The sequence below is a fragment of the Lemur catta genome, chromosome 7 (assembly GCF_020740605.2).
Source record: "Lemur catta isolate mLemCat1 chromosome 7, mLemCat1.pri, whole genome shotgun sequence".
NCBI classification, from domain to species: Eukaryota; Metazoa; Chordata; class Mammalia; order Primates; family Lemuridae; genus Lemur; species Lemur catta.
In genome coordinates, this window is record NC_059134.1 from 36688706 (window position 1) to 36714237 (window position 25532).

At 35.3% G+C, this 25532-nt stretch overlaps 1 protein-coding gene across 3 annotated transcripts in view; it reads right to left on the reverse strand.

The window, feature by feature from the left end:
- Positions 1–25532, reverse strand: part of CNTN5 (contactin 5) — a 1109255-nt gene that overhangs the window by 20081 nt on the left and 1063642 nt on the right. For all 3 annotated transcript variants that reach the window (XM_045556882.1, XM_045556883.1, XM_045556884.1), the window contains one exon: positions 23501–23610. In XM_045556882.1, the coding sequence (XP_045412838.1) occupies positions 23501–23610 (110 nt within the window). The remainder of the gene's footprint in view (positions 1–23500; positions 23611–25532) is intronic.

The following is a 25532-nucleotide window of genomic DNA, read 5'->3' on the forward strand; positions in this document are numbered from 1 at the left end:
TATTTTTGTTTTTTTTAAAAGCTGGAATTTTCTAACATTGTCTTTGATATAATGCTGGCCCCATTATTCTCATTTCCAAGAACTAACTTATTCTGCTTGGTTTCAGCATATTTTTAACTGAAAAAAATCTAAGTTATTTTCAAGCTACAAAATTGGCTGAGAAATAGTTGGATGAATGAACATATATCTTTTTTTTCCCCAGTGATATATCTGATTTCTGTTTTCTGTTTCATTTTTCCTTCATTGGTTATATAAATATACATTTTGAGGGATTTGAGTGTGATTAATTTAAACAAATTACAGATTTTGATACAGATTTCAATACAAATTCTAGACTTCTAAGTATTGAATATTTTATGTTCTGAGTAATCACCACAAAATTAAACATCTCAGATAAAACACAAAATGTTTCCTAAGTAACTGTGAGAAAAAAAATTCTGTCTGTACTGGATGTAACCCAGAGGTTTAGATTTCCTGAAGAGAAATCTCAAAAATCCATACATTATTTCTTTTTCTAGCATATAGAATATTTTTAAAAAATAAAGAATGGAAGAGTAGCTAATGCATGGTGAAATAGTAATTATTTACCTTTTTATTATGTGGGAGAGGGTAAAACAAAAAATATTTGGAGTTTAACATAGTGATTCTTAAGCTAGAATTGAGGTTACATAGTATTCATAAATCTATGAAAGTTGAAACTTTCTCTTCATTTGACGTCTTTCTTTAGGTATAGATTTCATCAACCCATAAACTTTGAATTTTCCGTATGAAATCACTTGCAATGAAGTTAAAAACATTAAAAAGATATAGACATTTAAAATTGGGAGCATAGACAACCTACTATTTTAATACCTTCATATAATTATTTTCTTTTTTTGCATATACCTTCCTATATTATTACATATGTTTAATATAATTATGACAATACTATACTTACAATTTTATGCCCTAGTTTCATTCTCTAACATTATGATTGTATATAAATATATTACCATTGTAAAAAATAATATTCTATCATATACCTATGTATCATATATTATTAAACCATTGTCCTATTGTGAAACATTTGGGTAGCTTCCAACTTTTGCTCTTTTAATTAAAATGTCATATGTTTCATTTCCCACATATTATATTAATTCCTCAGAATAGATCCTGGAAAGGAGATTATAGGTTCCAAAGTTATGAAAATTTTTATTCTTTTTGATACAAAAATGCCACACTGGTTTTCAAACAGTTTGTATTAATTTTCATTTTCAACAAAAATGTATAACTCTAAGATAATTGTAAGCTCTGTTGCAGGCTCTAGATGGGTGATGGGTTTGAAACCAGAAGGTCTATATTTGAATTTTCCTTGGTATGTATAAATGGTATATAATGGGGACAAATTAGCTAACCAGTGAATTTCTGTATCCCTGTTTGTAAAACAGACAAAATAATATTTTTATGAATTGTTTTTAGACAGCTTTCCTTTCATTGCTCAGCTACTTGAGCTATTCTGTTTCTTGATGTTTTAATATTTATGATTTTTATTATTTGTAAGTATGTTCCCTTTTTATCCTTCATATTATTTTGTGAATTTGTCTCTCAAAAAGTATTTTTACTTAAAATTATAATGGTACATAATATTAGTAGTGGCAGGCAGGAAGTATGAATTCACTGAGTCATCCAGTACCTTTAAGAGTCTAGAGTGGAACGTAAATCAACAGGATGGCTCTTCTTAGTACACATGCTATTTTTTTCCAAAGTTGATTCTCCAGAATAATAAATTTAGCTGTGCAGATAGTATATTTGACTTGCTGGTGTGATGATTCTAACATATTAGTGTGACACACAAGCACAATCCAGTTCCCTTACATGAAGTTATAGGACCTAAAACCCATGGTTTCTGCCATATGCACTTGATTACTGGGTAAACTTTCCCCTACTTCTTACTTTTCATTCAGTCATATAAAACCACTGAAGAATTATTCCTAATATCTTGTTTTTGCTTATCTAATTCTTTTCACTTTTTTAAAGACTTTTTTTTTTAGAGCAGTTTTAGGTTCACAGAAAAATAGAAAGGAGGGGACAGAGATCTCCTATGTCCCCCGATTCCCACACATGCACAACCTCCCCCATTATCTACAGCCCCCCCAACCAGAATGGCACATTTGCTACAATGGATGAAACTACACTGACCTATCATCTTATCCAATTTTTGTTATTTGGTAAGTTTTAACAATGCAACTCGTAAATCTTGTATACAATTATTTCTATATCTTTCATTGCACTCAATGATGACTGCTCATTCAATATTGTACTCTGCATTTAGTAGACACCACTCTATTTTCTGCTGTTAGTAAATATTGTAGAAGATAAATCTTATTTTTGATATTTTCACCTTTGAATATAACTTTGTCTTTATGCTACAGAGCTTATAGGTTTTTTTAAATAATCAAAATGCATATTAAAATATAAATAATTTACCAGGACTTGAGTTTTAAAACTTATTAATTATCCATTAATGATATTTTTGAATGTATATTATTTACCAAATACTGTGCCTATGGGCAACTGGGAATTAATGGTGAATCAAAATAGACATAGTCCCTAATCTCTTAGAGTTTACAGTCTACTCAGGGCACCAGCCATTGAAGGAATAATCACACAAACAAATGAAAAATTGGGACTTTGATCAGCAGTATATGGAAAGCTACATATAGATAGAGATCTACTGTGGGGAATAGGACTCAGTGGGGACAGGCTGATGCGGGAAATCTTCACTAAGGCAGAGACAGATTAGCTGAAGGCTGAGAGACGGGCAGGAGTCAAGGAGAAAAAAAGGGAGGGCAGAGGCATGGTGTGTGCAGAATGGAGAGAGGGGCTGGGGTATTGCAGGCCTGAAGAAAGTCCAGTTAGGCTGCTGTGAAGAGTGAGGGTGAGCATGGTACAACTGGATGCTAAGGAAGTAGATGGAGCCAGATGCTGTAGTTAGCTGTGTTAAGGAATGAGGACTAATACAAAAATGTGTCCTAAGAGCAAGTGTAACATATTGAAGCATCATAAGCAGGAGTGAAGGTGGGAGTGTGCATGGGACAGGATCAGGTTTGTGTTTTGAAAAGATACAAACAGCAGTCAAAAGTTTATTCTTTTTTTCATTTTTTAAACCCCAACTACATAATACAGATCTCTCCTTTACTAAAATCCCTCCATAGGCTTCCTATTGCACTTAGAGTAAATTCTAAACTCCTCACCATGGCTTGCAAGGTTCTACCTGATATAATCTCTGTATTCTTCTCCAACCTCATCTCACAGCTCACCTTCCTTTATCTACCACCTTCCAGCAAAATGGGCCTCAAACATTCAGTCGCATTCTTGATTTAGACCCTTTGAGATTTTGGTGCCCGTGGCCTTAAAGCTCTTTTCATAGTTCTCCAAATGGCTATCTCCTTCTTTTCATCTAGGTTTTAGGTTAACTGAGAAGCCTCCTTTGGACACTTCTCTAAAGAAACCACCCCACCCTTAGTCAGTTTCTCTCATATTATTCTGATTTTTATTAGAATTATTATTAGTTAAAATGATCATATATAAAATTATCTTAATTTATCTGTTTGATTGTTTTCTCCATGATGGCACATAGAAGCATTTAATAGTTTGTCTTACTAAAGAAATGATTGCAATATGAAGAACAGATTGGAAAGAGGCTAGAGTAGGTGGAGTAAGAGTGATTGGGAGACAGTGCTGGAGTCTAGGTAAGAAACGAGGATAGTTTGGACTAGGGGTGTGGTGGGGAAACAGAGATGTGTATGGAATCAGGAAATATTTTGAAAATAAAATCAATAATCTTTGGTGATGGGTTAGTTATAGGGGTGACAAATAGGGAGCTGTTAATATTTTAATATTTCCTGAAACACTGTGGGATTTCCACATCTTAAATGTTGAAAGTTTTGTTTTTGGATTTTTGTCTACTTTGATTTTTTTTGTTATTGCTTTTGTTCTGTGTATTCTATCTTCTTTGCTCATGGCTATTGTTTATGAGGTGAACCAAATCTCTTGTTCTTCTCTCTCACCTTAAAATAAAATTTCCTTATTCACGTACTTTGCATTCTGGGATTATTTCTCAAGTTTGTATTCTGAAGCACTGGTTTATAAATATTTAGTAGTATCCAGTTTGCATCTTATTGTGCTTCCAATGAGTATTTTATTTCAGTTACTTTGATTTTAATTTTATTGTATTCTCTTCATATTCTGAATTGCTCTTTCAATATAGAAGAACTATTCTTATTTGTCTCATTGAGGTCTAGAACCATATGTTTGAAACTCTTCTTCTGATTTACAAAAACATCTTTTCTTGGGAAAGGAATTCATGCAAAGTCTTACTATTTGTTCCCTTCTTTCAAATATTTTTCTTCTAATAACTTTTGGCTCTTACCTAACCTATCTTAAAGTGTTCTAAAAATGAGTTTAGATTTGTTTGAATAGGGTGACATTTATCTCTAGACTTTATTTCCCAGACCAGTGGTCTATACTGTGTAGGTAGATGCCAGATTATTGGTTGTTAGTACCAAGACTCCACTCATATTCTCCAAACAACAGAAAGAAATCTACCCAGGGCTGAGCTGAGAGACAGACCTGAGTGTAGTTTGTTTCACTGAAGAAAAGATAAATGAGAAGGAGGCCAGAGGCTATTTCATTGTTTTCTTGAACCTAGAAAATGGGATTTTGAGGTTGGGTCATTGCACAAAGATGAAAGGAAAGAAAACCCAGAAAACACTATAATAATTTTGTTTTGTACCACTCACTGTGATTGCAGTGAGGATTGTCTGTTTCCTGATGGCCTCATGGGTACTTTAAGGAGAGTGAAGGAAAGCTGGTTTTACATGCTTCCGTTCAATTCATTGCCATTCCTAAATACAAAATTTGTAACTAATGTAAACTGAGGGTTAGAAGACAGAAATTTCACTGTTAGCCTACTTTTTTTTCTACTAATTCCTCAACTTCAGATACATTTTGGAACACTATGACCTTTTCCCTAATAGTGCTTTTGCTTTTTACACTCCTCCTTCCTTACCCAACATCTAAGATCACCTATGTTTTTCTACTGAGAGTTTCAAAATCCTATATATGGGGAGCACATTTCCTGTGGAAGATGAATTTGTTCTGATTGGCAAAGTCCCTGACTGCCCCAGTTTAGTCCATTTCTAGCTTCCTAATCTCCATGACTTAGCACTAGGTATAGTTATTAAATTGGCTATTCATAATCAATACTATGAGAAATACTGGCAGTCACTATTATTAGATTGCATGCATATTAGTTGCTTTGTACACAGAGGTAATTTTACTACAAAAGATACAATTTATTGAATCAAATAAGATAAATAAACAACGCTTGGTTAAATTTTTGAATATTTATGAGCCAGTTCAACAGTGATTAGAGGATATGAGGTGAGAAAGTTGAAAATGCAGCAGGAACATAATAATGCCTATCACTTACTAAATAATTTGTATTTACTTTTCTTAGAAGCTGTCACGACTATCTAAAGAAAATACACTGAAGACCTGCTACAAATATAATTGAATTTGTTCTTAATGTGTGTAATTCAGGGTGGGTCTTTTACAAATGTTAATTTCCTTCCCCTCTTTACAATCTTTACTCAAATGTTCTGAAAAGATCATGTTGAATAGAGAAAATCTAAGAGCATCTTGTTATGAGTAATGTACTTGAATATGTTTTGTGAGATGACCTGTAAACAATGGAATGTTCCTAACACAAAGAAACGATAAATGCTTAAGGTGATGGATACTCTAATTACCCTGACTTGATTAATACACATTGTATGCCTGTATCAAACATCACATGGACCCTATAAATATACATAACTATTATGTACCCATAATAATTAAAAAGAAAACATTTTAGAAAAGAGTTTCTTAATACATCTTAATTAAATGAAAGAGTGAAAGTTGTGGTCTGAAAGTTAATACAATCAGGTGGAACAATATTATTAACCTTTAGAAAATTATTAAGTACTTAATAATATTTTATAACAGTCTATATGAGATGCTGAGAACAGTGAGTTTTGGAAATGTATCGTCTTAGTGTGTATATTAGAAAAGAATAAAAGCCCGAAATCAGTGATATATTCATCTTAAGATGTTCCAAAAGGAGCAGTAAATTTTAAATCCAAATAAAGTAGAAGGAAGGGTATAACAATGATAGGAGTGGTATTTAATGAGTTGGAAAAACAAATATGAAGGTAATGAATAAAAGCTAAGGTAATTCTTTGAAAAGATCCAAAATATTGTAAATCTCTTTTGATGAAGACTGAGGAGGGAAACAGAGTAAAGGAAGGGGAGAGGGGCTGGATATACAAATTATTGATACAAAGAAAATAAAGCAGAGATCTTACAGAAATTAATAAGACAATGATAGAAATGTGAATGAATAAAGTGATCATACAAACCCTGCCTCCAGATGAGAATTTAAAAATCTTGACAAGTATCCAAAACCAGACAAAAGCCAGGAGAGAGTTTACTCTTGAAAAGCTGAAACTGCAAAGGTAAGAATTGTGAGTTTTGGCTTTCTTGTTTGAGGTGTTCTCTAATCCCTCTGGCAATAGTGGCAAAAGATTGCAACCTTATCAGTTGAAGTAGCAAAGGAAGTTTATTGCGGAAAGAACAGCTGAAAACATAAAAGTGAAATTCAAGAAGTGAGAGAATTGTAAAAACGATGACTCACAATCTGAGTATAAACCGTGTTTAAATCCTTGGCTGAATGATAAACTATGCTTGCTCCGAGAGAAACACTGAGGGAACTGTTAAATAATGTAGGCAGAGACCAAGAGAAATCTTAAACACAGAGTTGCAATGGGTGTAATTTTTGAGTTGCTGCTTTTTAAACTGTGTGCATTCCTCAACCTGTGTGTACCCAGGGAGCAGAGAGGTGGCAATTTTTAAAAGCATATATTTTAGAGATTTTTGTAATGAAATATGTTAAGTGAAATGATATAATGGCCAAGAATTGCTTCAGAATAATATAGGAGGATTGATTAGATGGTGTTATACACAAAACAGATTATTCATTAGTTCATAATTGTTGAAGGTGAGTGTTGAGTACACAGGAATTTACTATTAATATACTCTGATTTTTGCATATTTTTAAATATTTCATATTACAAAGTTAAAATAATCTAAATTAAAAACAAAGATAACAGCAATAATGGCATCAAAAAACAAAAGAGATAAATCAAAAAAAAGATTTACAAGACTTATATTGACAAAGATCAAAGAAGACTTAAAAAAAAGTGGAATATACCATAATCATGAATTAGGAGAGCTAATATTATCCATTGTAAAATGGATAATTCTCCTAAAATTCCTCTATATGGTCAGTGCTATTCACACCAGACCAAATGGTAATGACCTAATGTACCTGAATGGTAGAATGATAAGTAACTTTTGGGATGCTCATACAACGCAGTTTAGGACTGCTGTCCCCAACCTTGGGGCCATGGACCAGTCTGTGGCCTGTTAGAAACAGGGCCACAGCAGAAGGTGAGCAGTGGGTGAGTGAGGGAAGCTTCATCTGTATTTTCAGCTGCTGCCCCCCAAATGGCATCACCATCTGAGCTCCGCCTCCCTGTCAGATCAGCAGTGGCATTAGATTCTCATAGGAGTGCGAACCCTACTGTAAACTGTGCATGTGAGGGATCGAGGTTGCATGCTCCTTAGGAAAATCTAATGCCTAATGATCTGAGGTTGAGCTGAGGCAGCAATGCTAGCACTGGGGAGCAGCTGCAAATAGATACAAAGCTTATAACATAGATGCAAAAAAAAAAATCCACAATACTTGGAAACTGAATCCAGCAGGACATCAAAAGGATTATACACTATGAACAAGTGGTATATGCGTGAAATGCAACGAAAAGGTGGTTCAAAACATAAGACAATCAATTAGTGTAATGTACCATATTAGTAGAATGAAAGGGAAAAAATACATGGTTATCTCAGTTGGTGACAAAAAAAAAGTATTTGATGAAAATACAAAACCCTTTCATGATAAAAACACTTGATAAAGTAGGAATAGAAGAAAACTTTCTTAACCAGATAAAGAGCATTTATGATAAACCCATAGTTAACACACTCAATGGTAAATAACTGAAAACCTTTCCCCTAACATCACTGAAAAGCCCACTTCCATTTCCAGCATCATATCTTTGTGAAGCAGGGTTTTCTGCAGTGACAGCAACCAAAACAAGATTACGGAGTAGCCTGGACATAAGCAACATACTTTGGGTGTCACTGTCTCCCATCACCCCCAGATAGAACCGTCTAATTGCAGGAAGACAAGCTCAAAGGCTCCCACTGACTCTGTATTATGGTGAGTTGTATAATTATTTCATTATTTATATATATATATCACAATGTAATGATAATAGAAATAAAGTGCACAGTAAATGTAATGTGCCTTGAATCATCCTGAAACTATCCACCCTGCTTCTGGTCTGTGGAAAAATTATCTTCCATGAAATGGGCCCCTGGTGCCAAAAAGGTTGGGGACCACTGGTTTAGGAGACAGCATGACCTATAGCTGCATGTAACAATATGGATTAATCTTAACAATATAATCTTGAGTGGCAACACAAGACATACAAAGCTCCATATGATTTCAAAAACTAGTAAAACCAATTAGTGTTGGTACAAGTCAGGACAGTAGAAGAGGAGGGGATTACTCCCAAACTCATTTTGCAAGGCCAGCATTACCTTGATACCAAAGCCAGGCAAGGATACTACAAAAAAAGGAAACTTCAGGCTAATATCCCTGATTAACATTGATGCAAAAAATCCTCAGCAAATACTAGCAAACCAAATGCAGCAAAACATTTAAAAAATCATTCACCATCCAGCCTGAGCAAGAGTGAGACCCTGTCTCTACTAAAAATAGAAAGTAATTATCTGGCCAACTAAAATATATATGGAAAAAATTAGCCGGGCATGGTGGCACATGCTTGTAGTCCCAGCTACTCGGAAGGTTGAGGCAGTAGGATTGCTTAAGCCCAGGAGTTTGAGGTTGCTGTGAGCTAGGCTGATGCCATGGCACTCACTCTAGCCAGGGCAACAAAGTGACACTCTGTCTCAAAAAAAAAAAAAAAAAAAATCATTCACCATGATCAAGTAGGATTTACTACAGGGATACAAGGATGGTTCAACATATGCAAATCAATAAATGTAATACATCACTTTAACAGAATGAAAGACAAAAAACATATGAAAGACAAAAAACATCATTTTAACAGATTCAGAAAAAAACATTTGACAAAATTCAACATTCTTTCATGACAAGAACTCTCAACAAATCAGGTACAGAAGAAATGTACCTCAACACAATAAAGGCCATATGTGACAAACTCACACCTGATACCATACGGAACAGAGAAAAGCTGAAAACTTTCCCTTTAAGAGCTGGAACAAGACAAGAATGCCCACTCTCTCTGCTTCTCAAAATAGTACTGGAAGTCATAGCCACAGCAAATAGGCAAGATAAAGAAATAAAAGGCATCCAAATTGGAAAGGAAGAAGTTAAACTGTCCTTGTTTGCCAGTGACATAATCTTATAGAGAAAATCCTAAAGACGCCACCAAAGATCTCTTAGAACTGATAAACAAATTTAGTAAAGTTTCAAGACATAAAATCAACATACAAAAATTAGTAGCATTTTTATACACTAATAGTGATCTGTCTGAAAAAGAAATCAAGAAAACAATCCCATTTACAATAGCTACAAAAAATAAAATACTCAGGAATAAATTTAACCAAACTGGTAAAATTTCTCTATGCTGAAAACTATAAAACATTGATGAAAGAAATTGAAGAAGACACAAATAAATGGAAAGATATCCCATATTCATGTATTGGAAGAATTAATATTGGTAAAATGTCCATATTACCCAAAGTGACCTAAAGATTCAATACAATTCCTACCAATATCAATGATATTCTCTACAGAAATAGAAAAAACAATCCACACAAGATCCTGAAAAGCCAAAGCAATCTTGAACAAAAAGAACAAAGAGACAGAGAGTAGAATGATGGTTACTATAGGCTGGGAAGAGTAGCAGGGAGAGGGGGGATAAAGTGGGGATGGTTAATGGGTATAAAAATATAGTTAGGTAATTAGAATGAACAATATTTGATAGCACAATAAAGTAACTATCATCAACAAGTTAGGATAGACTTTAAAATAACTAAAAGAGTGAAATTGGAATGTTCCTAACACAAAGAAATGATAAATGCCTGAGGTAATGGATATTCCAATTACCCTAATTTGATTAATTCACATTATATGCCTGTAACAAAACATCAAAAAGAAGATATGAGAATGGCTAAAAAACATATGAAAAAATGCTCAACATCCCTAATCATCAGGGAAATGCAAATCAAAACCACAATGAGATACCACTTAACTCTGGTGAGAATGGGCTTTATCAAAAAGTCCCAAAACAACACATGTTGGTGTGGATGCGGAGAGACAGGAACACTCATACACTGCTGGTGGGAATGCAAACTAGTGCAACCCCTATGGAAAGCAATATGGAGATATCTTAAACAGATTCAAGTAGACTTACCATTTGATCCAGCAATCCAATTATTGGGCATATACCCAGAACAAAAGTCATTCTTTAACAAAGACACCTGTACCCGCATGTTTATAGCAGCACAATTCACAATTGCAAAGATGTGGAAACAACCCAAGTGCCCATCAAATACCATGGAGTACTACTCAGCTATAAGAAATAACGATGATACGACATCTCTTTGGTTCTCCTGGAGAGAGCTGGAACCCATTATATTAAGTGAAGTATCCAAAGAATGGAAAACCAAGCATCACATGTACTCACCAGAAAACTGGTTTCCCTGATCATCACCTAAATGCACATCGGGGAAGGATACCAATTGGATATCAGACTGAGATGGGGGGTGGGGAGAGGGGATGAGTGTATGCCTACATGATGAGTGCGTTGCACACCCTCTGGGGAATGGTCATGCTTGAAGGTGCTGACTCGGGGAGGTGGGGGGGGAGGGGATGGAGGTATGACTACATGGTGAGTGCCAGGCGCACTGTCTGGAGAATGGACACGCTTGAGGCTCTGACTCAGGGGGATGGGCGGGACATGGACAATGTATATAACCTGAACTTATGTACCCCCATGATGAGCTGAAATAAAAAAAAAAAAACATCACATGTATCCTATAAAGATATACAACTATTATGTACCCATAATAATTAAAAATAAAAATTAAGAAAAGAACAAAGCTGGAAATATCATACTACCTGACTTGAAAATATACTACAAAGCTATCATAATCAAAAGAGCATGGCAGGGTAGTACTAGCATAAAACCAGACACAATGACCAATGAAACAGAATAGAGAACTCAGAAAAAATCCCACATATTTACAGCCAACTGATTTTCAGCAAAGAAGTCAAGAACACACAATAAGGAAAGGAGAATTTCTTCAATAAATGGTGATGGGAAAACTAGATACTCACATGCAAAATAATGAAATTAGACCTATTTTTCACACCATATACAAAATCAACTGAAAATAGACTAAAGACTTAAGTTTAAGACCTGACAGTATGAAACTACTAGAAGAAACCATAGGGGAAAACCTCACAACAGTAATTTGGGCAATGGTTTTTTAAAAAAAATATGCCCCCAAAAGAACAGGCAACAAAAGCAAAAATAAACAAATGAGTTCACATCAAACTAAAAAGCTTCTATACCAGGCCAGGCGTGGTGGCTCATGCCTGTAATCTTAGCACTCTGGGAGGCCAAGGCTGGTGGATCGCTCGAGGTCAGGAGTTTGAGACCAGCCTGAGCAAGAGTGAGACCCCGTCTCTACCAAAAATAGAAAGAAATTATCTGGCCAACTAAAAATATATATAGAAAAAATTAGCCGGGCATGGTGGCGCATGCCTGTAGTCCCAGCTACTCAGGAGGCTGAAGCAGTAGTAGGATCGCTTAAGCCCAGGAGTTTGAGGTTGCTGTGAGCTAGGCTGACGCCACGGCACTCACTCTAGCCTGGGCAACAGAGTGAGACTGTGTCTCAAAAAAAAAAAAAAAAAAAAAAAAAAAAAAGCTTCTATACATTCAAGGAAACAGTCAATAGAGTGAAGGGACAACTTAAACAGAATAGGAGAAAATATTTGCAAACTATACATCTGATAAGGGGTTAATATCCAAGGAACTCAAAGAACTCAATAGCAAGAAAACTAATAACCTCATTAAAAAATGGGCAAAAACCCTGAATGGACATGTCTCAAAAGAAAAGATACAAATGGCCAATAGGTACATAAAAAAATTCTCCACATCTCTAATAATGAGGGAAATACAAATTAAAAACACAATGAGATATCATCTCACACCTGTTAGAATGACTATTATCAAAAAATCAAAATATAACAAGTATTGTTAAGGTTATGGTAAAAAGAGAACCCTTGAACTCTGTTGGTGGGAATATAAATTGTTACAGCCATTATAGAAAATAATATGGAGGTTCCTCAAAAAATTAAACATAGAACTATTATATTATTCAGCAGTCCCAGTACTGGATATATACCCAAAGGAAATGAAATCAGTAAGTCAAAAAGATATCTGCACTCCTATGTTTACTGTAGCATGATTCACAATGGCCAAGAAATGGAATCATATCTTGTCCATCAATAGATGAATGAATAAAGAAATTGTGGGATATATACACACAATGGAATACTATTCAACTTCAAAGAAAAAGGAAATTTAGTCATTTGCAACAGCAAGGATGAGTATGGAGAGCACTATGCTAAGGAAAATAAGCCGGGCACAGAAAGACAAATACCACATGATCTTACTCACATATGGACTCTGAAAACATTGATCTCATGAAAGTATAGAGTACAATGGTAGTTACCAGCGGCTGGGGTGGTTGGGAGGGCAGGAGTTGGGGAAATGTCGGTCAAAGGATACAAAATTTTAGTTAGATGGGAGGAATAAGTTCAAGAGATTTATTGTACAACATGGTGGTATGGCTAATAACATTGCATTCTTGAAAACTGCTAAGAGAGTGGATGTTAATTGTTCTCACTACACAAATGACAACTATGTGAAGTTAATGCATATGTTATTATAATTAGCTAGATTTGGCCATTCCACAATTTTCAGAGCATTATGTTGTACACGATAAATATATTCAATTTTATCTGTCATAGTAAAAGAAGTCATGACTGTGGTTTTTTTTTTTTTTGTTTTGGGGGGGCGTGGGAATAAACATGGTGCCCATATGAGACACAAACTGAGTCTTTGGGTTTGAGTAATGTTCTTCCTTATGACCTGGATCGCGGTTATAGAAGTACATTTACTTTTTAGTAATTCATTGAGTTATACATTTATGATTTGTGCACTTTTCTGTGTGTAGATTTAAGGAAAAAAGCTTTGCCCTTTGGAAAATAAAGTCTCAGCTATTTGGTAATTGGCAATTAGTAAATTAGTATTTGGCATTCTTATGAAGCCAAATATATATTTTTTGTAAAGCTTCCTGTTCCTTTTGCATTAAAACACTTTATAAAATTTCCCCATTTCCTAGTATGTCGAACAACCCCATGTCTGTATCTATCTACTCAATACTCATTGAATTAGTACTTCTGTGTCACAAGCACATTGTCAGGTACTTAAGGTATAAACCCAGCCCTCAAGAGGAAACATAAGATTTTGTTGCAATTTAGTACTTCTCAAATGGATTATTTTAAGAAAATGTGAACAGAAATATTTAAGTGCTTGTAAAATAAAATTAAAATTAAATGAATCGATGTCTACATTTGTGATTTCATTATTTGTATGGATGCTCTGGGTACAAATGTGCATAATGTAATAGAGGGTGAAATTGTGGATGGGCGTTTCATGAACTCATGGTTGGCTGGGTTTAGGGATGAGAAACCCCTTTCTAGAGGTGCTGCAGTAAATTCACTTCTGTGTTGAAGAGTGAAAAATGGGAAATACTTCTGAATATGGTAAAAGATATCATCAGTCCTTTTTTGGTTCTTTTTTGTGGTAAAAATATTCAGGCAAATATCCTAATATACTTAATAATAGTTTATTAAAAATGTTAGTAAAAAGGTTATAAAAATTGGTTTGGGTTAGAGAATTTCCTTCATGAAGCAATACATGTAGAAGCAAATAAAACAAAAACACATACTGAATATTTAATTGTTTTCTGAAAAAAACTATAGAATTGTCTTTTGATAGGACAAGGAAAGGAGCAGGTTAAGCAACTGAAATATTACTTCAATTTCCTTTTGATCTGCTGATTTTTGAAAAACATGGTTTTAGTTAGCCTCACAGTTTATGAAAACAACCCAATAAGGAAATCTAATGATAAGGACATGCAAGCTATTTGATTTAAATCAGAGTCTACAGAATTTCAGAAAAGAATGATAGAACTAGCATCTTAGTTTTTCTTACTGTTTAGCTTTTTATGTTTTTATTTTGACATAGTCATAATAAAAGCCAAAAAGAATCTGTAAAACAGCTGCTACCCACACACCATATGGAAAATAAAACAATCTTTGTTTTAGCTTTTTGGTGACTTACTTCATTTCAGCTTGTTTTCCTCTTTTAACATATATCTGAAGTTCCATTTTCACACACACACACACACACACACACACACACACACACACACACACACTCTTCCTTCCCCAACTATACAAATTAAATGCAACTTGCCTATCATAAATTTTTGTCAGACAATAGTGAAGCCCATTTGTTTTGGTCTCCTGCTCTGATGATTAAAGTCAGATCATAAAATAAAGAACAATAACAATCTTGTCCCTTCTCCCCTTACACAATTCCCCACCACAACTTATTTTATAGCGCAAACACAATTGGTGTCTTTTCAGTGCAATCAATAAGTGGAAATGGCTTCAGTGACATGTCTAAAATGAACTTCTGAGTTACATATCCTCTCTGAGGTTTAAAATGAACACATGCAAGTCTCACACATAGCCCAAGAAAAGCAGTTGCTAGGGGTATCTTTTACTGAGAATTGTAAAATGGGACAAGTTGTTTTGTCGTTAGTTTTTTCTTAATAAGCACAAAAACGTTTGGAATTGAAACTAGGACCCTGGGTACCGCCCCCTTGCTACAAAAATACATTGTTGCTTATTGTTAAAATGATTCCAGCCATTAAAAATACAGTTAATTCTTTTATAAAAAGGGCAGAATGAATACAAGCATCGTAAACCTGGCAATCATGGGAGACTTTGTTCCACAGGCAGAATACAGAACATAATATTTTAGAAAAATTATGTCTTATGAAAAAAAAAAGGCTTTCCTTTTTATTTCATTCAGTAAATAAAACTATCTTATTGATTGGCTTATTTTATTTAGGAAAATTGAGGACATTTTCAGGACAGAGTAAAGGCTCATGAAAACAGAGAAACTTATATCTGTTTTGGGCATTGGCATGGATTTATTCTCGCTAATGTTTCTTCAGAGGATAAGGATGCTAAGGAATCCTGGAGTAATTATGGATGTGAGAATTGTATTGTTCCAATGTATTTCTTTTTTGTTTACTTATGTTTCCTATTAATCTTCTTCAGTATTAGACCGTGAACACTTTGGGGGCAAGGACTAGATTCTATTAATTTGCACATTTCCAGTGCCTGATGCTTAATAAATGCTTAATGACTAAAGGAATTAAAAAAATGAATCATCCAACCTTCCTATCACGATTTTCTTCACCCTTTCCTCTGGTCTGGGAATATCAGCGAAAAGATTATGAAATTTGGTCTTATCCTTTACTCTTTCCTTCCTGCCAGACTGGCATCTGCACTGAATTTGTATGCACATAAAAATCCTTTTATGTTCTGAAAAGCTTGAGGGACTCTGCTCCAGGATTCAGGGATTACCATTCACAGGACACTTAATGCTGGTAGGTTCATAAATTCAAAACTGAACCTAATAATTTACTTGCATGGGCCAGTGACAGAGATGGCAATATAGATGGGACAGTCATGGTTATTCATGAATCAAAGTTGTTCAATAAATACAGCTCACTTTCAATTTTCAATCATGCTGCATATCATATGTCAGAAATTTCACATTTCTCAATGTCAATGCTTTCTACATTTAGTCTCTACAGCTGTAAAATCTCAATCTATTTCCATGTAAGTAACAAAAATACTCAGATGGGTGGTTCTAAGAGAATGTCAACAAAGTTGTTGAAATATTTGTAAAAATACAATATTAGATGGATTCATGTCTACATTTGGGATTTCATATTTTATCTGATATCTTCAGCAGGTCACTTTTGTGAGATAATGCTATCTTTATGGAAGGCAGTCTTAAAAGCTTACTGAAAAGAAAAGACTACCTTTTTTGTTTCACAATAGAGTTCTCATCCAGCCTAATTGTGACATTTAGCAATGCCCATCCACTCAGAAACAGAAAGAGATGATATTACTAAAATGTCCTCAAGCCCCTTACCTTTAAAGACATTGTCTGAGTGGCTAGGGGCTGTCATCATTCTGACCTTGTCTTTTTGATATGCTTACCATCTTAATTGCCATGACCATTCTATTACATGGATCAATTAGTCAATTTAATAAAAAATCAATCACTGTGTGATTTGAATTAATTGGCTAATGTATTTGAAAGTGTCCAGTTAGTTGCAGATAAAAATAAGTTTAAGTCAAAATGCTTGGTTCATTATTTCTTAAACCAATTAAGAGGTAATGGAAGCTTCCTTGTGAAAGTCAGAAATGCCAAACGTAAGTGGGTTCTTGACAGATGGTATCAGGGGAAGCCTCCAACTGAGATCCTTACTGCTGCCCTCCAGGGTTGCATCAGGGAAAAGGATGTCAAAACCAAGTCATCAGCAAAAGGAGCCACCAGAAGTTAGGAGCAAGAACTCAGTTCAGGAGTCAAACAAAAACCAAAAAAACCAAGAAAATAGAAAGAGAGTCTCCCTTGCCAGACTGCGACTCCATAAGAGCAGGAACTCTCTTTTACTTACTGTTTTAGCCTGAGCACTGCACTAAAACACAGCAGGCACTCAATAAATATTAGTTGAATAAACAAATGAATAAATAATAAATGAGACTCAGGTGAAACATACAGCAAGTCAGATGAGGGACATATGGGATCAAAATTTGACTTTATAACAGCGTTACAGAGTCAGCTGCAACCAAATGAGGAGCACCTGCAGTCAGAGTCAGAGCTGAGGAGGGAGAGCGCGGTCAGAGTGACCTGGCTGGGGAAGATCAGGTAAGGACATAAGAGCCTTAGGAACTTTACTGCCCTTGATGTTCATCTTCTCTCTAACTGACCCCTTGTTCAGGAAGAGCCTCCCTCAATTAGCAGGAGAGAAAATACAAAGATGTCAGTCAAATGAGTCACAAATAAATTCAAGTTTTATTATTTATTAAGGAGAATGACTTGAGGTGTGACCACACAATGTAGTCCAGAGATATAGTCATCCATATCAAAGTGGCACATGAATATGTACTTGACAGGAAGCATATTCTAGAAAGAAATCAATTTGTGCACGTGACTTCAGAAATGATTTCTTATTTCTCATTTACCTCCCCTATTAGGCCTGGTACATCAAAGGAAACTTCCCACATAAAAGTCTCATCTTGACTTTTATTAACTGCTTTTGTTTGAGGCTAAAATAGTTTTTTGCATTGGTTAAGTAGACTCAATTATTGTAAGTTTTGGTGCAAAAATATATTCAGATGTTGAGTTTCGCTCTTAACTATTTCTGATGCCAACATTGGAGAGCAGTGATTCTCATGAATATCAAAACACTTTGATATCCTGGCCAGAGACTTAGACAATTATACATCAAGTGAAGGTGCTGATGGGCTGAGAGCTCTGAATTGAGGTTTCCTCTTCCCAAATTTTTGCCACTAATCATTGTTTAGACAGCAGTGGTATTGTTAGGGGTGTTAAATGTCTACAATCTGAAGTTACTAATTGACAACATAAGGGACCTTGATTATTTACTTGATTATGCAAGTTTTCTTAAGATCACCAGTGACCTCTAAATCCAATGGGCACTTTTCTGCCTTCATTTCTCTTGATCTCTTAACAGCATAAGCATAACTGACCAATTTCCTTCTTTTTGGTCAACTCTTTTTAACTTTTTTTATTCATACCTGGTTTTCCCCCTACTAAATTGATCTCTCCTTGCCAGTTTCCTTGCTGATTCCTCCTCTTTAGCTAAACTTCTCAATGCTGAGTGTGCCAGGGCACGGCATAGCCCTCCTCATCCTGCTCCATTCTTATTCTCTCCTTTCCTCTTGAAATTTTACCCTTAGATGCTTTCATCATGGCTCTAAATACCACCTCTATGTCTTCAGCCCTGATCTCTAAATGAGACTCCAAACTCACATATCCTATTGTCCCCCTGACTTATCCCCTTAGATTTCTAATAGGCATCTCAGATTTAATTTGGTCAAGCAAAACTCGATTTCTCACCTCAAAAACTGTGTTTTGTTCAGTTTCTACCACTTTTTTTTCTTTTTGGTAAATGGCACAATTTCCGCATTTGACCAAGCCAGAGATGGCAGGAGTCATCATTTCTCTTCCTTCAGTGTCAGATCAGTTAGCAAATCCTGGCAGACCTGTCTGTAAAATACATCCACTTCTCTCCCACCCCACTGCTATGGCCTTAGTCTAAGGCACCATTATTTCTTTCTTGTATTATTTTAATAACCTCCTCCCCTTTTCATTCTTCACATAAAAGCAGCCAGAATGATTTTTTTTTTTAAAAATATATAAATCAGACATGGTCATTTCTCTCCTCAAATTGCCTCAAGGGCTTGGGATAAAATACATTTGGAATAAAATACAAACTCTTTCCATAATCTATATATTTAAATATAGTTTTGTCTCTGCCTAACTCCCTGACTACTTTTAATTCCATCCACACCCTTGCTCACTAAGGTCCAGTGCTTGGCTTCTTTCTGTTCCTCAAAGGAACCAGGTTAATTCTACCTTTGACCTTCTGCAAATGTTGTTATCTGAGTTTATCTTTTATTTGTTTGCTTGTTTATTTTTTATTTGTCTTCTCCCATTAGGATGGAACATTCCTAAGAGATGAACCTTATCTATCTTATTCAAATTCCAATTCAGGAAAAATTAAAGGGACAGCTGAAAACGGTGTCTTCTCTATTTTCAAAATGTTACATAGTTAGTGCCTTTCTAGTAACTTTCCCTTTCAGACATTGCAGTGGAAGTTGGAATTATGGCTAGAAAAGTGAGAGTCCTAGGACTGATGGGATAAATACATAAAATATGAAACCAATCACATTGGTTTTGGTGACAAATGCCCTTGTTTCAAATATCTGTTTTATCAACACCATGCTCAGAATTCTACCATTAGTGTATATAGTCAGAATTGTGGTAGGGATAGAGTGGAGAAGGGAGATAGAAGTAAGAAAAAACATTAAGCTTTAAAGGGTTATTACATTTTAGTAACAGGGATGTCTTTTACTAAAAGAAATTTGGATAGGGAAAAATAGGTGGGGAGAAGATGGGCGCAGTAAGTTCCAGGTGTATACGGTGCAGGGCAGACGTAGAGCTCTCTTTAAAAGGATAAAAGGTGCAGGGAAGAGAAGGTGGGAGACATGATGATAAGCTTTATTTGTATCACATGCAGTAGTAAACGTATGTTCAAACATCCAGTTATAAGACGGTATAAATCAAATATAGTTTTGCCATATGTATTTTACTTCAAATAACAGTAAATCTCATATTTGTCCACTGAATTTTATAATGTTTTAATTATTTTCTGTTTATAAAAAGCATTATTTAATTTCCCAATTAATAAGACGTTGATTTTTTTCTGGTAACAAGATGCCGTATTTTTAAAATTATAATTTATAAATGCACTATAAAATAGTATAATTGTTATGATGCCCATGGGTTCTATCCTGTTTCTATGTGTAAAATAAATTATAAGAATTTATGTTGATTTATTTTAATTCAAAAATGTGGTCATTGTGATGATTGGTACAGAATTTGATTTATTCTATTAATTTTCTATTCTTAAGCATATTCCATTTTTGTTTGTAGTAAGCTGCCATTTTGAATGAAATAGATTCAGTGAAAGCATTATGCTCCAATATATGTGTGTCACTCTTGAGTCATCTGGACCTTCCAGTCAAGCCTTGACTATAAGCATTCCATAGTGCCTCTCTCATCAAAGTTGCCAGGGTTGCCACATTGCCACAGCCATCTGGCCATCTCAGGTCTCATCTTTTTAAATTTCTCAGCAGCATTTGACTCCACTGAACAGTCTCACCATCTTGAAATTCTTCTCTTGGCTTCTGAATTTCTTCATTATCTCCCTCTTCATTTCTTCGGGCAGATCCTCTTCTTTCTTGAGCTCCAAATGGTGGAGCACCACAGAGCTCAATACTCAGATATCTTTCTTATCACTATTCAGTGATCTCAGCTGGTATGTTCATAAAAATCACTTATGTACTAATGCTTTTCCATAGTTATAGCTCCATACCCAATCTTTCTCTTAAGACAAGACCTGCTTGAAAACTTTTTTTTAGAAATAAAAAGGCATATGCAATTTAACACATCCAGAACAGAATTTTTGATTTTTATTAATACTCTAAAACCCACTCTTCTTTGTGAGTTCCTCACCTCTCTGAATGACAATGCCATTTACCCGGTTTCTTGGGTCAAAAAGCTCTGGAACGACCTTTGACTTGTCTCTCTTTCATAGCCTACATCCAATTCATTACAAACTGCTTCCATTCAAAACATATCTTAAAAGGTCCACTTCTCATCAGTTGCATTGCTACCACTCTAGTTGAAAGCAATCTCATTGTCACGAAGGTTGGAACAACTGTCTCTCCACTGCTGTCCCTGTAGTCCCTGTGGTCCCCAGTCTATTTTCTACCCTTTAGACTGAGAGAGACTTTTAAAATATATCAGCTCTTGCTTGATCCTATTAAAATACTTTAATGACTTCTCCAAATGCTAGGATGAAACTAAACTTCTTCCCCTGGTTCCTAGGACCCCATGTAAACTGGTCCTTGTCCTGACAATGACTTCATCATCCTGCTACCATCCTTGCCTTGCTCCCTGCTCTCTCGCCTAAATCATTCCCATCCTGTTCTTTGAAGAAGCCCAGCATGCTCCTACTTCAGAGACTTTGGGCTTGCTGTTCTCTCTGCCTCTCTCTCATTCAGTCATGTCTCCACTCATACATCACAACCTCAGAAAGGGTGACTTCTCAAACCTCTATAAAATACCAGACTCTCTCACTCTCTACTTTCTTGCCCTGTTTTGTTTTCCTACACAGCCTTTATCATCAACTGAAGTTATATCACACATTTATTTGTTAGCTAGTTTATTCTGTGCCTTCCCTCCTACAATACAAGCTGCACAAGTGCAAGGACTTATTTTGCTCATTTAGCTCAGTGTCTGGTATTTAGTAGGCCTTCACAAATATTTGTTGAATTAATGAATGAATGATTTATATTTAAGAAGAGAAAAATTGTGCACAAATCTAAATACTATGTGATCTCTGCAGTACCTCACAGAGACATGGTAATGTGGTGAATCATGGTGGTTATGTGAATATCATGCTACTAGGGTAGGTCATGGAAAAGGTTAAGGGTGGCTGGCATGTGAAGGAAGCATCACTTTAAGATATAGGAGCCTATATCCTCACTTTTCTGTGTGCTAGAATATGCTTTGTGGCTTTCTGAAAATAAGTACACAGGAGACCTGCCCCCAGATGTTCTGATTATGTAGTTGTTTTAGGTTGTTTTAGGTTGTTTTAGGTCCCAAAAAGCAGAGCTTGAGATATGGATTTGGGTGCATGTGATTTATTGTGAGAATGTTTGCGAGTAAAATCTATAAAAAAGGGAGGAACACAGAATGAGGAAGGAGAGGGAGCTGAGAATGAGTGTGGTCCCAGGTAATCTGGCCTTGGCCTGATGCATATGGCAAGAGTTTTGGATCATAAACTGCACCATAAAGTTTCCTCCTTGAGGCAAGGGACCAGTATCAGTCAGTCATTGGTCTTGGACTGCCTATTGTTGCAGAGGTAACTTTTCAAGCAATGAAGCTCCCCTTAGTGGAGGGCAATTCTCCAGAGTGGAAGCTGAGAACCATAAGCAGCAACACTCACAGCAGCTGGGGGATGGCACACTGGCCCACAGAGGGGGAACTGGGCAGAACACCCCAATGTCATGTACAGTTGTATAAACAGGGGCTGATTGTGAAGAACAGACATTCATTTATTCAACACATATTTACTGTGGCCTGTCATGGGCCAAGTACATACTACCAGTTACTAGGATTTTGCATGAACAGACATGGTTCCTGAAGCTTGGATAGGGAGAAACAGAAATATTCATCAAATAAACATGCAATCATAACATACATACTAAATTATCACACCAAAGAATGAATTGAAGCAAGATTGTAGAAATAAATTCATGATGTTGTATAGGTAGGTAATGGTTTCTTATAAATGGCTCTTGCTGTAACTTTTAGAAAGATTGTATAAATTCTTTATCACAGTAATCATTATGTAATGCCAGCTGTATGTTAATCAAATAGTTATCAGGCATTATTTGAAAACTCAAAGAGAATAAAAAATATGTTTCAGCCTGGAAACCATGTTAGTATACAAGTCCTATAATTGATAACTGTTCAAAAAACAAGATGATTTTTCTCTTAATGGAAATTGAAGCCGAGGAAAAGTAAGAATTCAAAATTTTAAATGCAACTAAGGTCTTGAGTCAGATGCTAATTCTTTTTTGTCTTTTAGAAATTATCCCCCTAATTCCTATCCCCAACTGGCCAAGCAAGGCAAGAACAAGAACAAGAGCTGTTTGAGAAGCAAGGATCTTGTTATCATGGAATATTCATGTTCACAGACTACCCACAATTCTCTAGTCTCTGTGGAGGCTAAAATTTCATTGAAGTCATTGAATTGACATGAAATGTTCACCATTAGAAGGCCAGCACAATTGTGTTTAAAAATTTAAGGGACGAAAACCTCATCTGAATAAATAGATACAGTACAGATCACTAAGTTCCAGGCAAAGTTTGAGAATTTGATATTGGAGGTAAGACCTGCCAAGAAAGTATAAAAGGAAAACTTGTTTTATACATTAAGTTATCAGAAAGAAAGACACAAAAACAGTTTTTAACTACCAATAATTGGATACCACTGTGAATCTACCTGTGGCTCCTGATTTTATCTAAAACCCTATTTTCATTTCTTTTTTACCTTTGCATAGTCCTATGGAAACTACTGTACTAAAAAATAAGCCAGCTAATGAGCAACATAATACATGTCAGTAAAATAGGGATCCTTAGTTTAACATAGAACAAAATTTCAAACGAATATAATTCTGTTGAAGTGTCACCAAGACATCTCTTTAGGAAAGTATAGTGCCAGCAGAAATAATAAGGCTTATTTTCAATGATTCTGTTCATACCTCAAATCCCTGTGGTCTTCCTAGACTCTCTTTCATGTGTTTCCATGCAACAAGAATCTCTGACACAGACACACTTGTTGCCTTGACATCCGTGGGAGCAGCACTGGGTTCTGTATGAAGGAAAATGAAAAGAATAAACCACAATTATAAAAGTTACATCTGTCAAAGCACTGCACCTGAATCTGTCAGATATTAACTTCCTTTCGTCTTATTTTTTAAATGAAGTTCTGTGGTCATTAAGAAAACCGCAACAAGAGAAAAAGAGGACTGTTTTGTATTCCTATTCTTGGGTTAAGTCCCATCAATACCTTATCAATTACAAATGACAGATTTAGCAAGACAAGCAAAGATCTTTATCCTTGGATTAGCTAGGATATTTCTGGAGAACTTAAATTATCTGACTTCAATCATCAGTCTAGCATAATGATTAAAAAACGGACAATGGAGTCAGGATTGGCTTTTTTAGTTACTGCTATTGTTTTTTGCCTTTAAAATATTATTTAGCTATTTATTTACCTTTAGATAAGTTGTTTCACCTTTTTCTAAGTCCTAGTTCCCTTATTTGTAATATGAGCACAATAAAAGTATTTTTAAAGTTAGTTTTATTTTTATTTATTTATTTATATATATTTTTTGAGACAGAGTCTTGCTCTGTTGCCTGGGCTAGAGTGCCATGGTGTCAGCCCAGCTCACAGCAACCTCAAACTTCCTGGTTTAAGCGATCCTTCTGCCTCAGCCTCCCGGGTAGTTGGGACTACAGGCACTTGCCACCATGCCTGGCTAATTTTTTCTATTTTTAGTAGAGACGGGCTCTTGCTCAGGCTGATCTTAAACTCCTGACCTCAAGCGATCCTCCTGCCTCAGCCTCCCAGAGTGCTAGGATTACAGGCGTGAGCCACTGCGCCCTGTCAAAGGTTAGTTTTAATTAGAATAATACATATAAAATACTTAGTGCTGTGCTTGGCACTTAAAATGTTCATTCACAAAATATCATATTGTTTTTATTTTTTATCCTGTGTAGGCACAAATAGGGTTTAAATTTCATTAAATATTTTTTGTTCCAACCACAAACTACATTTCCATGATTATATAAGGAATGTGTTATGAATCATGATATTTAAAAGGCATGCACTGACTTTTAAGACAGGTGCAGGTGGAAAAGGAAAGTCCCCAAAGATCTTGGTGCCATTGCTCAAAATCACCTTTTCATTTGTTTCTATGCTCAGTGACCTTTCGCACCATTTTTTTCAAATACACAATGTCTGACTGGCATCCATCAAGAGGTGCACTTTATTTGAGGTTGCACTCAATGTGAGGAACAAAATATTTCTAGCTTTGACATAGCTGAATCATAAATACTGTGTCACAAACACACGTAAAGTGAAATGGCAGAATAAAGGCCATACATTAGTTCAAACAGTTCTGTACCAAGTCTATTACAAAAGCTTACTCCATAAAAATTGTAGAGATTTTGATACTAACTCCATATCATTGATAAGAATCAGATTAATCTATTGAAATGTTTTTATTGCTTTTTTTTTAGATTCAGGAAACCATACAGCAAAGATAAGAGTGCCAAATAAGATTTTTAAAAGGCTGACATTGAAGGAATTTAAACCATTTTCTGAGATTTTTCCCTTTCTAATGGGAGGTAGTCATTCACGTATCTGGAATGCTTTTGTGTATTACTAATTGAAAAATATCAGTCAAAAACATCTGTCCTGTTGCTGTGAAAGAAGCCCACAAAAGACTTTTTCAAAGGTACGTGTTTACACCAAGAAATTATTTTCTTTTGGTCAAGTCTTTGTTAAAATCACATGTTATAATTATGTCAACCCAAAGTGCTTTGGCAAATTCACATTAATTTTTTCTCAGATGCTGACATTAATTCCTGCCATGGTATAAATTGTAATTTCTCATTCTGTCACCCTTTGGATATTTTTTCTTATTTCCTTTTGCTCAGTGGTTTGTCTCATCTCACTTTCCAACTCCCTATTATTTATGCATCTACCCAATTTAAAAAGATGTATTC